General features: G+C 42.6%; 1 protein-coding gene across 1 annotated transcript in view; it reads left to right on the forward strand.

Annotated features, from left to right (window-relative positions):
• ARFGEF2 (ARF guanine nucleotide exchange factor 2) overlaps positions 1-15,414 on the forward strand; it is a 99,142-nt gene that overhangs the window by 52,721 nt on the left and 31,007 nt on the right. The window contains exons 19-26 of the mRNA XM_030839009.2: positions 353-504; positions 1,574-1,702; positions 2,720-2,878; positions 6,550-6,697; positions 7,835-7,934; positions 9,828-9,868; positions 9,971-10,140; positions 12,720-12,871. Coding sequence (XP_030694869.1) covers positions 353-504; positions 1,574-1,702; positions 2,720-2,878; positions 6,550-6,697; positions 7,835-7,934; positions 9,828-9,868; positions 9,971-10,140; positions 12,720-12,871 — 1,051 coding nt within the window. The remainder of the gene's footprint in view (positions 1-352; positions 505-1,573; positions 1,703-2,719; positions 2,879-6,549; positions 6,698-7,834; positions 7,935-9,827; positions 9,869-9,970; positions 10,141-12,719; positions 12,872-15,414) is intronic.

Below are 15,414 nucleotides of genomic sequence, written 5' to 3' on the forward strand. Positions count from 1 at the left end.
CCGAAATCATCCCCTCCCCCTAGGTCCGTGGAAAAATTGTCTTCCACGAAACCCGTCCCTGGTGCCAAAAAGGTTGGGGACCGCTGGTTTAGAGCACGGGCTGTAGAGCCATGCTGCCTGGATTCAAGTCCCAGCTTTACTGCTTATTAGTTGTGTGACCCTGAGCAAGTCACTTAATGTCTTTGTGCCTCATTTCCCCCCAGTAAAATGGCGATAATACTTGTAACAGACTCATGTAGTGGTCCTCATGAGTGTTTGTGAGTTAATTGTTGTAAATCTTTTGAAACAGAGCCTGGCGCATAGCAAGCGCTTAGTGAATGTTAGCTGCTATTATTCTCTTATTTCTTTGTAGGTGTCGCTAGTGAAAAGCAGCGACGGCTACTATACAATTTGGAGATGGAGCAAATGGCTAAAACAGCCAAAGCCCTGATGGAGGCTGTGAGCCACGCCAAAGCCCCGTTTACGAGTGCCACTCACCTGGACCACGTCCGGCCAATGTTCAAAGTGAGTATCCTAAAAAGTTAGGACACAGCTAAGCCTGATTCTAGAGCTGACCAGCCAGAAGCTCACCAGCGAGTTTATAATGGTGAAGAGACTGGGGAGAGGAAAAGGCCAAGCCTGGGTGTGTCTTTCTGGACAGCAACTAAAGCAAGTCCTTCCTAGAAGCCCTGTGATGATGCTAGGGATACGTCAGCATGGGCTGTGCCATCAGAACGTCTGGTTTAAACCCTGCTTTTGCCACTTTGTCGCTCTGTGACCATGGTGAGGTTATTCAGCCTCTGTCTGTTCATCGTCTGTGAAATGGAGACAAATGCAGAGTGCTACAGGGCTGCCGGGGGATTGAATGAATTAATAATTATTCAGGCATAAGAGACAGTTTTATTGTGACATCTCATCTCAGTGGCCTCAGGGTTAGTTTATCAGATGAAATTACATAGAAGTAAAAGACAATATCCTAAGGTCTCTTTTTTAAAATGCCTAGAAAAGGTACACTTTCTAAATACATAGCACTCATGTTTTTCTCTAAGATGTTTTTATAGTAACTGTTAATATCCTGTTAGTTGATCAATTCTAGATTTTTGTGAGCTTTTATTTTCAGGGAATTCACAAGAAACTTGGAGGAAAAGTAAAGTCTAAATAATTTGAATTAGGAACCTTTCAATAAACAAAGTTTATAGAACACAAGTTGCTTATAGATTTCACCTTGCATGCCGGCCTCTGATTAGTGATGGATGCCTGCTGCACTGTGTAAAGGATTCTCGAGCCCTGATTAGACTCAGCAGGGAGTGGGATCTCTGATTGATCAGTGATGTCTGCCATGAGCACAGATAGATATGGTGGGGGCACACTAGCCGCATGTTTGCCATCCTTCCTTTAGAACTGTACGTTTAGTAAATGGCATATCTGTAGTGACAGCTTTGACCACAGTTTAGGAAGAATTATTTTACTTTGTGAATGAATCAAAGTAGCAGTGAACTTGGCATCCTGGCTGTGTCATAACTAACAGTGTGGCCTCTAAGTGCTCTTCCACACTGAGATTCTAGACGTTATTGAAACCTTCCTTCCTTGGTAGCTGGTGTGGACGCCACTGTTGGCAGCCTACAGCATCGGACTGCAGAACTGTGACGACACTGAAGTGGCCTCTCTGTGTTTGGAAGGCATCCGATGTGCGATCCGGATTGCCTGCATCTTTGGAATGCAGGTGGGTATAAACACAGCTCCAGAGATACTGGTGGGCCATTTTCTTTCAGATTTGTAAAAATTTAGAAACTATCAGACATTTCCAATTAGCCAAAAACATCTCAGCAAACTCCATACTCATGCCCACCAAGAGGAAGCCCACAGATTTGTGCTGGCAACAGCCTCATTAGGGGAAAAAATTGGAGATTTGGATTAAAACCTTCTTTGAAGATAGGTGGGGTCCAAGCTACTTAATTGGATTTGACAAAACAGCCTTCCTATCCATCTGGCTAACTGCCTGCCCTGGTGCTTAAAATATTGTTTTTCCTTTTAAAATCAGCTTATTATTTTAATTTCCCTTATTTCCAGGTCTTCTCTGGGGGAAATAAATAGTTCAATGCACAATGAATATGTCTGTAAATCTTTTGAATCTTGAAAAACTCAAATAAGCAAAATACAGTCCTCAGAATGTTAGGAAATCAGGAAGTTGTCAGTCCCATGTATCATTTGCTAAATCACTAAGAATTGGCACCCATTTATGTTGAAAAACTCAGTCTTCTGTTCCCATTTATCTTACAGTTAGACATTTTCTTTTGTACCAAGACCCCGGGCTTTGGGTTTCAAACCTCAGCTCTGCTGCTTCTCTAGCATTGGTCTAGCTAACTTCTCCCTAAGACACCCTTTATTTCCTCATTTGTAAACTTGAGAAAATAGACCTACCTTGCAGGATTGTTGGAGAAATTAGCATTTATGTAACAATCTTAGCATTCAGCAGATTCCTCCCCTACTCCCTCCGAAGGGAATGGAACGTGAACATCAGTTTGAGGTCGGCTGCAAAGGAGAGACTAGTTCTCAAACATGAGATGGGCTGTTCAGGTAGCGGGAGGATAGCAGTGTGGAGTAACTGGTGTGTTAATGTATGTAAAGCCTGTCGACGTGTGTACAGAAGGCGGCAGAGGATCCAGTGCTCAGTCCCTTCAGTGTGAAAACGGTGTTGCTCAAGGCGGGATCTCAGCGTTCCCTCTTGGTTCCCTTACAGCTGGAACGCGATGCCTACGTTCAGGCTCTTGCGCGCTTCTCCCTGCTGACGGCCAGCTCCAGCATCACAGAGATGAAGCAGAAGAACATCGACACCATAAAGACGCTCATCACGGTGGCTCACACGGACGGCAACTACCTCGGGAATTCCTGGCACGAGGTGTGTGTTTCTTTGAAAGCCTGGGGTTGCCTTTTCTTAGTGAGGATGAATCCCAGCTGTCCTTTGATTCAGAGCCAGTCTCTCTTTGGTCGATTCCATTTTTCTTGAAGTCAAGCCTAACTTTAACTGGGTTTTGTCTCATTCCTCAAATACATCATGTATCAGAAAAGTCAGACTCCCTGGGGCGTGGTGGGTGAAATGCCTCAGATGCACCACCTCACAAGGTGCTCCTGTCCCCGGTGGCCGGTGTCCACGCGGAGAGCACTTCTGGTGTGGCAGCTTCCTTCCCACTTTTCCCAAGTCCTTAGGTACCTCCTGAGAGCTCTTACCACCAGGGAGTAGATTTAAGACAAAGCCAAGGAGCCCGATTTCTCCTAAGTGTATGAGAAAAGAGATGGTCAGCATCTACAGTGAGCCATTAGGGAAATTGCCAGTGGTTTCACGTTTTTATTTAACTAAACCATATTCTAAGAGTTTCACGTAAGGATATAATTGTCCATGTGCACAAACAGGTGTTTGAAAGGTTGTTCATCGAAATTTTAGTCGTTCAAGGGAAAAATTAAGTTAGAAACAGCCTAGGTGTCCCAACAATGAGAGATTGCTCTTTTTTTAAAAAAGTGTGCTGCACCACTCCTTAGAATGCTGTGTGGCCATTTAAAATAATGTTGCTGAGGGACTTCCACGGCGGCCCAGTGGTTAATACTGCGTCTTCCAATGCAGGGGGTGCAGGTTCGATCCCTGGTCAGGGAGCTAAGATCCCACATGCCTTGTGGCCAAAAATCCAGAACATAAAACAGAAGTAATATTGTAACAAATTCAATAAAGACTTTAAAAATGGTCCACATCAAAAAAAAATCTTAAAAAATAAATAAAATCAAACGAAACAAAATAAAATAACGTTGCTGAAGGGAGAGACAGCCGGACATGACATGCTCCGTGATGGAAGCACACAATACCTCCTAAGAAATGTTTTTGCCCAAAACTTCAACCTGAGTCAATTCAAGCCTCCACTGTCAGTTTAAAGGAAATGTAGGGGACAGAGGAACACAATAAATGGTATCATGAGAATGCAGCATGCAAACTCTAGGATATGACAGAGCCTCAGAGCCAGTGACCACGTTCTTCAACAAATACATTGCATGGAAAATAGTAGATGGTCGGGGGTGAGGCGGGGGCAGGCCTGTGGATTTAAAGAGACTTCAGAGAAAAAGGTAAAGATGTTATTAAGCACTGTCTAATACTGTGGGAAGGTGATCACAGTATATTAAATTGAGAAATCGTTATAAACGTTGTGAGGCTTCATCCTTCATGCCAGACGTACACAGAAAATGGATTTTAAAAGATAAACAGTAATGTTAACATCCTATCTGTGTGATAACATTATAGAGGCAATTTATTTTCTTTTTTTCCTGAAGTTTTCTAATTTCTCTACTGTCTGTACGTATTACTTTTTGTTTTAGAGAGAAAACTGTGAAAGCGTAGAGGTGAGGGCATGGAGAGTGGTGGGGACTGTGATGACCTAGAAAGAAAATTGCTGTCAGCCTCCTCTTGCCATGGGGATCATGCGGTTCAGGGGGAAGGCCTAGAGCCAGACGGCTGGCATCCAGTCTGGGTATCATCCTTTTCCTGCCTGTATGACATGGCAAGTTGCTTAGTCTTAGAGCCTCATCTTCCTCCTCTCTACAACCTTCATAGGGTTGTTCTGAGAAAAAAAGGGGGTTAACATGGAAAAGGGCTTACAACTGCATTTGGCAAGTAGTAAGAACTCAGTAGATATTAGCTGTCATGGTCATCATCATCATGGCACATACCTCAGTCCCTTTTCACCGAATGTTTCCTTTCTCGGTCACCACTCTGGAATATTCCATATTAGAAAAGATGGGGGGGGCGGGGCAGTGGTGGTGTTTTGAGTTGTGTGCTTTTTTAAGTAATAATTTCCTGTTTTCTGAGGAGTCATGATACCTAGTGAATCAATAAATAGCTGCTTTCTCTCCTAGAACTTTCTTTTTTCTTTAACCTGGGAGATATGGTGAAGGTGGGGTTTCTGCCGGTTGCCAAGTATATAGCAGCATCTGGAAATGTTAAAAATGAATCAACCACCTATTCGATATGCAGAAACCTTGAGAAATCAGGTTGGAATCAGTAAGTCCTCGGCCACAAGTGTTATTGACATACTTGAGATTCCAGCTTCTGGAAAAGGGAGGACACTAGCAGTTTACTAGTAATAATTTAACAGTATTATGCCATGTGGAACAGTCAGGGGTTGGCTCTCTCTGGCCGAATTAAGTACCTTTCTCAGTCAAGGGGAAGGCCGTTTATAAGTGAAAATACTCAGCAGTGCTCAGTGGTATAATGGAGTCCCATACTCTGGGATTGGATTGTAAGGTTACCATGGAAAGCAAAACTCAGCTTTAGTCAGAAGTCCCCATGGAAATTCCTTAGGAAGGGTTTACCTAGAGGTCTATGTGCCATCGTCCCTCAGTAAGTTTTAAGCAGCCGGTTTTTGCTCCAGTAGAAGTTGAAACAAATCTCTGTTTCTTCGGGTAAGCTCCAGGTGAGAGATGGCCCGTGCGCAGGGACGCGTTGTCAAGCACCTGCACCACCCCGTAGGGCTGGGAGACCATTCCAGGGCACATTCTCATCTATTTGATTAACCAAATAATAATCACCAACTATTTTAAGCGCTGGGGATCCAGCAGTGAACAAGACAGAGTTAATGCCTTGTTGGCTCTTAAGACAGAGAACAAACAAATATCTGGCATAATGCCAAACAGTAGTAAGTGCTAAGGAAAAAAAATATGGGTGGCCGGGGGAGGGTGTGTGATCTCAGGGCGGTCGAGGGAGGTCTGTCTGAGGAACACATGTCCGAGCTGGGAATCTAAGGGGTGAGCCATGGGGAGGAGTGTAAGGAACACGTTCAAGCATAAGGAACAGAGAATGCAAAGGCTCTGGGGTAGGGCCAGACATGTCGAGGTAAAGGAGCAGCAGGGAGGCTGGGGAGGCTGGTGTGTTGCGTATCTGAGGGGTCGAGTGGAAGGGAGATGGGGGTTGGCTGAGTCAGACTAGATGGTGCACTTACTGAGTGGCATGGTGGATGGAATCCCCTGCTCCAATCAAATGCTTTTTCTTTCTTTATTGAGCACTTATTAAATTCGCATAACTAAACATCTGTGTTGCATAACTCTACTGTACCAGTTTTTCTTTTGCTTGTTTTCTCTTTCCCTATTTAATAGTTAAAAAAAGAAAAAAAGGGCTTCCCTGGTGGCACAGTGGTTGAGAGTCCGTCTGCCGATGCAGGGGACACGAGTTCGTGCCCCGGTCCGGGAAGATCCCACATGCCGCAGAGCGGCTAGGCCCGTGAGCCATGGCCGCTAGGCCTGCGCATCCGGAGCCTGTGCTCCGCAATGGGAGAGGCCACATCAGTGACAGGCCCGCATACCGCAAAAAAAAAAAAAAAAGGAAAGAAAAAAAATAGTGAAGTCTGTCTTCCAGACCCACACTCAGAGGGTTGCCTAGCTGGAACTAGGGAAGCCAGTCTGAGACCCTCAGATTTTATTCTCACCTGAAAAGCTGCTTGTTTCAGAGAACTCTCTAATGGTTAATTTAAAATGATAGTGCCCTTTACAGCCAATGAAATGGGAACTCATCTTTTCACACCTTCTTTTCATCAGATCTTGAAATGCATCAGCCAGCTGGAGCTCGCTCAGCTGATAGGAACCGGTGTCAAGACGCGCTACCTGTCTGGGTCCGGGCGTGAAAGAGAAGGGAGCCTGAAGGGCCACACGTTGTCGGGAGAAGAGTTCATGGGCCTTGGCCTCGGTAAGATACCAGGCCCCCCAGCCAGCCATCACGGACTCACCAGTTAACCGGCACGAAACCCTTCTTGTCTCATCAGGACTGTCCCGTAGATCGTCTCTTCCTTACGTGCCCGCTGACAGTATGTTTGTTGATGGAAGCGGAAGTGCTGCCTCAGCTCTCTAAATTGTGATTAAACTGTCGAGTAAATGCCTATTTTATCAACATCAGCAGGGTGCATTATGTTTCTTTCTATACATATAAGTATGTTGGAGGGAAAGCCATCTGGTATTTGAGGAGTGGGTGTGTGTATCTCTAGATTTTCAAAGGTAGATTTAACCTCTCTTCCATGTTCATCTTTTGTTAACTGATGTTCTTATCAAAGTAGAATTATTTCTGGTGATACAGTGAACTGAGAGACTCTCTTGTCCGTGATATAACAATAATAATAGTAAAAAGGGTAAACAAACGTGCCAGGCTACATTCTAAGCACTTAGTTTATATATTTTAATTCTTTTAAACCTTGTAACAACTCAGTGAAATTGGGGCTGTTATCCCCATTTTGTAAATGAGGAAAGTGAGGTACAGAGGGTGAAGTGACTTGAACAAGGTGACATTATGAGGAAGTGGCAGAGGTAGGTTTCAAACCCAGGCCATTTGATGTGGAGAGCAAGCTTTCTAGGTCCCACATACAGTATAGTACAGTATAAAAGCACAGACTCTGAAAATGGGGGAGGGGTAATAGCACCTACTTCTTAGGGTGTATATGAGGGTGACTGGAGTGAAATCCTAGAGAGCTCTCCAGACCTTCTGCATGTGGAAACCATTACATATTCTAGGAGCTCTAAGTTAGTACTGATCAATTTGAATTTGTTTTCATAAAAAGAGACATTTAATACTATAAAAATGTAAAAGACGCTTAAGAAAGGGAGATGAATGGTACAAGCCAGGGAGCCTCTAATAAGAATGTATTCTGAATGCCAAATGCCATAACCTGAGTTTAATTTTATTCTGTCGTCATTGGGGGGTTGGTTGGTTGTTTTGCCTGCAAACCATTCTCACTTATGTTTCGTGTCTGTGCATATTGGATATCACAGGATTCTTTGTTCTAAATACTTCACTGTTTTGGAAACACCGTTGATTTTGTGCATTGTGTTTCAGGTAATTTGGTGAGTGGTGGAGTGGACAAAAGACAGATGGCCAGCTTCCAGGAATCAGTCGGTGAGACCAGCTCACAGAGTGTGGTCGTAGCTGTAGACAGGTAATGATTTTCTTCTCCAGTGAAGCTGGACTACCCAGTGGCTTGGCATCTTCTGTATATTTACTGGGTATGAATGATCACTAATTTGTTTGACTGTCGTAAGTATTGTCAGATCTAGATTACTCAAACTAGGAGAGATTAAAAGTGGCACACATGATCCACAACTACTGATTACCTTCACATTCGTTTGGATTTTGATCTTGAGTTGTATCATAACCTTTTTTAAAATTATAACTGTGACCAAATTATGTCAAAAACAAGAGTTTTTCCTTGTGCTAGTGTTTTAAATCACCTTGTTTCCTTAGTGTAGAAATTACTTTTTAAAAACTTTCAAGAAGAGTTTAGGATTTAAAGCCTACCCATGAGTGAGAGTTGGCCAAGTTGACATTTCCATTTCTTTTTCCTCAAAACCTTCCCACTATTTCTGTTCACTTAAAACTTGACCTAAACATCCAGGAGAAATACAGGTATTCCCATTTGAAGATATTCATTATATATGAGGGCTTAAAATAGGAATTTTCTTAAAATCAACAAACCTCTGAAAATTACCATTGATTAATCATGTACATTAAATATAGATAATTCTGAAATGATAGCAATATAGAATTTATGACATAAGTTGTATTGCTCTCAGAACAATTTTCCTAGTATTTTAAACTCTTCATCAGCATATTTTGATCACCTTGCTCTTGTTGCTTTTCTGCTTCTCTCCAACAGGGATATTGTCTGTAATGTACTTTTGATGAGTTTTCCCTACTTTTCCCCTTAGGTTTAGGCTAATACAACAAAATGTTTGTTGTGCCATTAACCGCACATTTCTTTCCTGTTTTTCTGCCTTAGCCAGATAGTGCGCAATAGTAACTTGCCTAGCACCTTTTTGTGTGCTGTTACATTGTTTTAAGTTGAGATATAATTCGTACACCATAAGATTTACTCTTTTTAAAATGTACAATTCAGTGGTTTTTAGTATATTCAGAGTTGTGCAACCATTACCACTACCTAATTTCAGAGCATTTTCATCACCCCCATAACGAAGCCCTGCATTTATCACAGTCGCTCCCCATTTCCTCTCCCGCCGTTCCTGTAACCACTGATATACTTGATATACTTTCTGCTTGTGTAGGTTTGCCGATTCTGGACATTGTTGAATTGTCTATTTCTCCTGTTTAATTCTGTGTTTTTTGCCTCATGATTTTGGGGCTCTGTTGTTAGATGCATATATGTTTATAATAGTTAGGTTTTCTTGACAGATTAAACTTTTTATCATTATAAAATGTTCTTTGTCTTTACTACTGATTTTAGTCTTAAGTCTACATCGTCTGATATCAGTGCAGCTACTCTTGTTCTCTTTTGGTTATTGTTTGCATGCTGTGTCTTCTTTCATACTTTTACTTTCAACCTATTTGTGTCTTTGAATCTAAAGTGAGATTGGCAGGATGAATTAAAATAAACATGATCCAATTCTGTGCTGTCTAAAGATTCAGCCATTTTTCTTGAAGGAACATTTTTACAAGCCTTTGGTAGTTTCCAGAGTTCAGGTCTGAAAAAGTTGATTTTGTTAAATTTTTGCCAGTTGTTTTGGTTGCTCTTATGGAGGAGCAGCTTCTTAAAGGTCCTCAGTCTGCCATTCCCACTGCCGTGACATTCCATGCTATCATATCTTGACTCTCCCCCATCCTTTTGTTGTGTCACTTTCTCTTCCTATCAGTATAAGCATTTCAGCTCTCAGCTCAGCTCACTGACCAGTTCTGTTCCTCTGATGCCTCATTGTTTATGTTAGTGGAAGTGCCACACCTGAAATGTTTCCTTTCTGTCTTTCCTGGGTGTTTGAAATTGAAGCTGCAGCTTCCAAGTCTAATTTTTATTTTATTATGTCTGGAATTTTCTTCCTAGAATTTTTACTGGCTCTACCAGACTGGATGGAAATGCAATAGGTATGTATTTGACTCACCTGTGACAACTACAGAAGCCTCCTATCATAACTGTCTGACCATTACTAACGATGCCTCGCGTGTGTTGTCGGGTCTGGCCTGTAGTTGACTTTGTCCGCTGGCTGTGTGCCGTGTCCATGGATGAGCTGGCTTCCCCCCATCACCCCCGCATGTTCAGCTTGCAGAAGATTGTGGAGATATCTTACTACAACATGAATCGGATCCGACTACAGTGGTCCCGAATATGGCATGTGATTGGAGATCACTTCAATAAGGTAACTCTTCAAATTCAAAAACCCCACTCCATCAATGTCCAAATAAAAGGCAGGCAACTAACTTCAAAACAGAAATGACTGAGTGTGTAGGTGCGTATAATTCACATTCCCTGTGGAGTGGAGAACAGCTCGTAGCCTACCTACGTATTGATAGAGCTCGTGGAGAATGAATTAAAAATCCATTCGTATCTAAAATACTTTAATATCCCGTATTTAGGAGGTAGGCTCACACCACAAAAATCATTATAGTCACTGGACAGACATTGGTGTTTGAAAGCATTGTGAAATCCTGAAGCACCTTCTGAATGACCAAAGATTAAGTTATGTTCTTTATATCAGTAGTTTCACTCTAAATGTCACTACTTCTTGTATTCTGGCTTCCTTTGCCACCACTCTTCTAAAACCTTTGTTGAGGAAACTAACATTTATTTAAATCAGAAACAAGCCAGAGACTTCTGTGTTCTAAAACTGAAAACTATGGCGAGAAAACCAGATTTTTCTCCGCTCGAGGTTTCGTTGTATACACATAGGCACATGCACATGTAAATTGAACAAATGAAATCAGAATATATTTTATGTGTATATGAATGTCTGTATCTGTAATGTCATTTGCTTTTTAGGGGAAAACTAACAGCTTAACAACACTGTTTGCTACCAAAACACATTTCATGATTTCAAAAAAATTTTCTCAGGCCTGGAGATAAAGAATTGTAATAGAGATGCTTAAAAATAGTGTTAATAAAAGACAGTTTATCCAAAAGAGAATTGCCCTCTCTACACTGAATAGGAGAAAATCATAAGAAGAAGTAATCTGTCGTTGGGATATAGAACAAGCAGTAGACCGCTGGTAAATGATTTGTAGCGTCTGCTGATTTCTGTGGTGTGAACACCACCCCATGATCGATGGAAGGTTAGCAGTGTGATGTCACTAAATGGGAACTGGGAAGAGTTGGGTACTGTTGGCTTTTCTGGGCAGCTGGGGAACCCCACTGAAATGAGGCATTGTCACATGTAGTCTTGCTTCTAACTTGGTCCATCAGCTAATCAGAGTTCTTTGTTTACTTTGCTTTCTTATCAGCTCTAAGTAAGGTACCTCTCAGCACACCATCTGTTTAACAAACTGTCCGAGTGCCTTGTACCAGGTAGTAGACAGATGGGCTCCCTGCCCTCCTGGAGCTCACTTGGATTTTATGATGAAATAACTGATGGTAAAGGGTCAGGCAGTGCAGTGTGTCAGGCCTCTCCGGAGGTGACCTTTCTGAACCCTCGGTGAGGAGGTGGCCATGAGAGCCTGCAGATGCCCCAGAGCAACTGTTTGTTGAGTTAGTGGTAACACTGTCGTCTAAAGTAATCAGTCATCTCAGCAACCATCTTTCCCACTATTGTGGGTAAATAAATTCTTAGTGGACATCACTGATATGAACTTGTTTGAGAGAAAAAATGTGAACCATTACCGTGACCGCACCTTGTATTCTTGTCCAAGCCTATGACAAGCTTCGGATCTAGGCTGGCGGGTAGTAATTAGACACGTCGTGGTTGTCAACCTCATTACAAATGTCCACTCCATCTCATCAGTGCTGTTAAGCACAAAGTTGTGGAAAACTCAGTTGCTCACTCTGGGACTCATCATTCTTTCCACCACCTCAGGAGGATGTTCCGCTTCCCCCTGGGAGCCAGAGGACATGAAAATCCCGTGGGTTTGAAGAAGTAAATGGCCGAGTAGAGCTCTCAGGATTCTAGGACAGTCATTGGGACAGTCACATGTTTCTCTTCTTCTAAACTAGGGCACAAATATGTCCTGGGGTGTACAAAGCTGCATGGTAAGCGTGGTGTGTATTCCTGAAGCAGCCAGGGATTTTGAGCCAGGGAATAATATTCTTATTAGTCTCTAATTACATCAACATTACACGAACACTTAAAGAAAATTACAGCTAAAAGCACCTTCGACCATCAGCACCCCTCAACCAGACCCTCCCCAAAGCTAATTATTTTTTATCCATTCAGTATACAGGCCAACCTCAGAGATATGGCGGCTTCAGTTCCAGACCAAAGCAATAAAGCAAATATTGCAGTAAAGCAAGTCTCACGATTTTTTTGGTTTCCCAGTGCATAAAAAAGTTATGTTTACACCATACTGTAGTCTATTAAGTGTGCAACAACCAAAAAAAGATGTACATACCTTAATTTTAAAATAGTTTATTGCTAAAAAACGTGAACCATCACCTGAGCTTTCAGTAGGTTGTAATCTTTTTGCAAATAGTAACATCAAAGAGCACTGATCACAGATCACCATAGCAGATATAATAATAATGAAAAAGTTTGAAATATCGCAAGAATTATCAAAATGTGACACAGAGACACAAAGTGAGCATATTTTGAAAGCATGTGTAATTAAATGTGTTTCATCATTAACCTTAAAACTGTCCAGCTCATGCCAAGAAATACCTTTTCTTCCTCCTGAGGTGTGTTTTCCCAGAGCATTTGTTTTGAAGGCAGGCTGTCCTTGTTTGAGGTTCAGAACCCCATATCCACAGTTGTTCCACTGTGCCTATTTCACCTCACCTCGCGTTCCTGCTCAGGTTGGCTGTAACCCCAATGAGGATGTGGCTATCTTTGCTGTTGACTCGTTAAGGCAGCTCTCCATGAAGTTTCTTGAGAAGGGAGAATTAGCCAACTTCCGTTTCCAGAAGGATTTTCTGAGGCCCTTTGAGCATATCATGAAGAAAAACAGGTATGTACGTTATTCTGGAAGACCCTTAGTCAGATCTCTGCTGGGGGTCTAAAAAGGTCTCTTAACACTAACCACACGATTCGTTTTTTCTTCTCTTGTTTGGCGGAAGCAAATAAAATGAGCGGACTTTGATTCACACCTATTATCTCTAAGTAAATCGCACTAAGATCTGTGTGTAACCTTTCCCAGAAGGGCAGATCATACAACTGCAGCTAGTAGAAGTACGTCATGCATCCTTACCGGGGGTCTGGGTGCTGAGGGAGTTCAGAGAAAGAGCCACTGCCAAAGCAGCCTCACACAGGGTCAAGAACTGTGACCTAGATTGGTTCAAGGTGGCGGAGTAGAAGGACATGCTCTCACTCCCTCTTCCGAGAGCACCGGAATCACAGCTAACTGCTAAACAGTCATCAACAGGAAGACACTGGAACTCACCAAAAAAGATACCCCACATCCAAAGACAAAGGAGAAGCCACAGTGAGACAGTATAAGGGGCACTATCACAATAAAAGCAAATCCCATAACTGCTGGAGGGGTGACTCACAAACTGGAGAACACTTACACCACAGAAGTCCACCCACTGGAATGAAGGTTCTGAGCCCCACGTCAGGCTTCCCAACCTGGGGGTCTGGCAGCAGGAGGCGGAATTCCTAGAGAATCAGACTTTGAAGCCTAGCGGGATTTGATTGCAGGACTTCAACAGAACTGGGGGAAACAGACTCCACTCTTGGAGGGCACACACAAAGTAGTGTGCGCATCAGGACCCAGGGGAAGGAGCAGTGACCCCGTAAGAGACTGAACCAGACCTGCCGGTTGGTGTTGGAGGGTCTCCTGCAGAGGCAGGAGGTGGCTGTGTCTCACCATGAGGACAAGGACACTGGCAGCAGAAGTTCTGGGAAGTAATCCTTGGCATGAGCCATCCCAGAGTCCACTATCAGCCCCACCAAAGAGCCCTGGTAGGCTCCAGTGTTGGGTCGCCTCAGGCCAAACAACCAACAGGGAGGGGACCCAGCCCCACCCATCAGCAGACAAGCGGATTAAAGTTTTACTGAGCTCTGCCCACAAGAGCAACAGCCAGCTCTACCCACCACAAGTCCCTCCCATCAGGAAACTTGCACAAGCCTCTTAGATAGCCTCATCCACCAGAGGGCAGACAGCAGAAGCAAGAACTACAATCCTGCAGCCTGTGGAACAAAAAACCACATTCACAGAAAGACAGACAAGATGAAAAGGCAGAGGGCTATGTACCAGATGAAGGAACAAGATAAAACCACAGAAAAACAACCAAACGAAGTGGAAATAGGCAACCTTCCAGAAAAAGAATGCAAAATAATGATAGTGAAGATGATCCAGGGCCTCGGAAAAAGAATGGAGGCAAAGATCGAGAAGATGCAAGAAATGTTTAACAAAGACCTAGAAGAATTAAAGAACAAACAAACAGAGATGAACAATACAATAACTGAAATGAAAAATACACTAGAAGGAATCAATGGCAGAATAACTGAGGCAGGAGAACAGATAAGTGACCCAGAAGACAGAATGGTGGAATTCACTGCTGTGGAACAGAATAAAGAAAAAAGGATGAAAAGAAATGAAGACAGCCTAAGAGACCTCTGGGACAACATTAAGTGCAACAACATTCACATTATAGGGGTCCCAGAAGGAGAAGAGAGAGAAAGGACCCGAGAAAATATTTGAAGAGATTATAGTTGAAAACTTCCCTAACATGGGAAAGGAAATAGCTACCCAAGTCCAGGAAGCGCAGAGAGTCCCATACAGGAGAAACCCAAGGAGAAACACACCGAGACACGCAGAAATCAAAATGGCAAAAATTAAAGACAAAAATTATTGAAAGCAGCAAGGGAAAAATGACAAATAACATACAAGGGAGCTCCCATAAGGTTAACAGCTGATTTCTCAGCAGAAACTCTACAAGCCAGAAGGGAGTGGCATGACATATTTAAAGTGATGAAAGGAAAGAACCTACAACCAAGATTACTCTACCTGGCAAGGATCTCATTCAGATTTGATGGAGAAATCAAAAGCTTTACAGACAAGCAAAAGCTAGGAGAATTCAGCACCACCAAACCAGCTCTACAACAAATGCTAAAGGAACTTCTCTAAATGGGAAACACAAGAGGAGAAAAGAACCTACAAAAACAAACCCAAAAACAATTAAGAAAATGGTCATAGGAACATACATATTGATAATTATCTTAAACGTGAATGGATTAAATGCTCCAACCGAAAGACACAGGCTTGCTGAATGGATACAAAAACAAGACCCATATATATGCTGTCTACAAGAGACCCACTTCAGACCTAGGGACACATACAGACTCACAGTGAGGGGATGGAAAAAGATATCCCATGCAAATGGAAATCAGAAGAAAGCTGGAGTAGCAATACTCATATCAGATAAAATAGACTTTAAAATAAAGAATGTTACAAGAGACAAGGAAGGACACTACATAATGATCAAGGGATCAATCCAAGAAGAAGATATAGCAATTATATATGCACCCAACCTAGGATCACCTCAATAC

Source organism: Globicephala melas, chromosome 15, assembly GCF_963455315.2.
Source record: "Globicephala melas chromosome 15, mGloMel1.2, whole genome shotgun sequence".
Taxonomy (NCBI): domain Eukaryota; kingdom Metazoa; phylum Chordata; class Mammalia; order Artiodactyla; family Delphinidae; genus Globicephala; species Globicephala melas.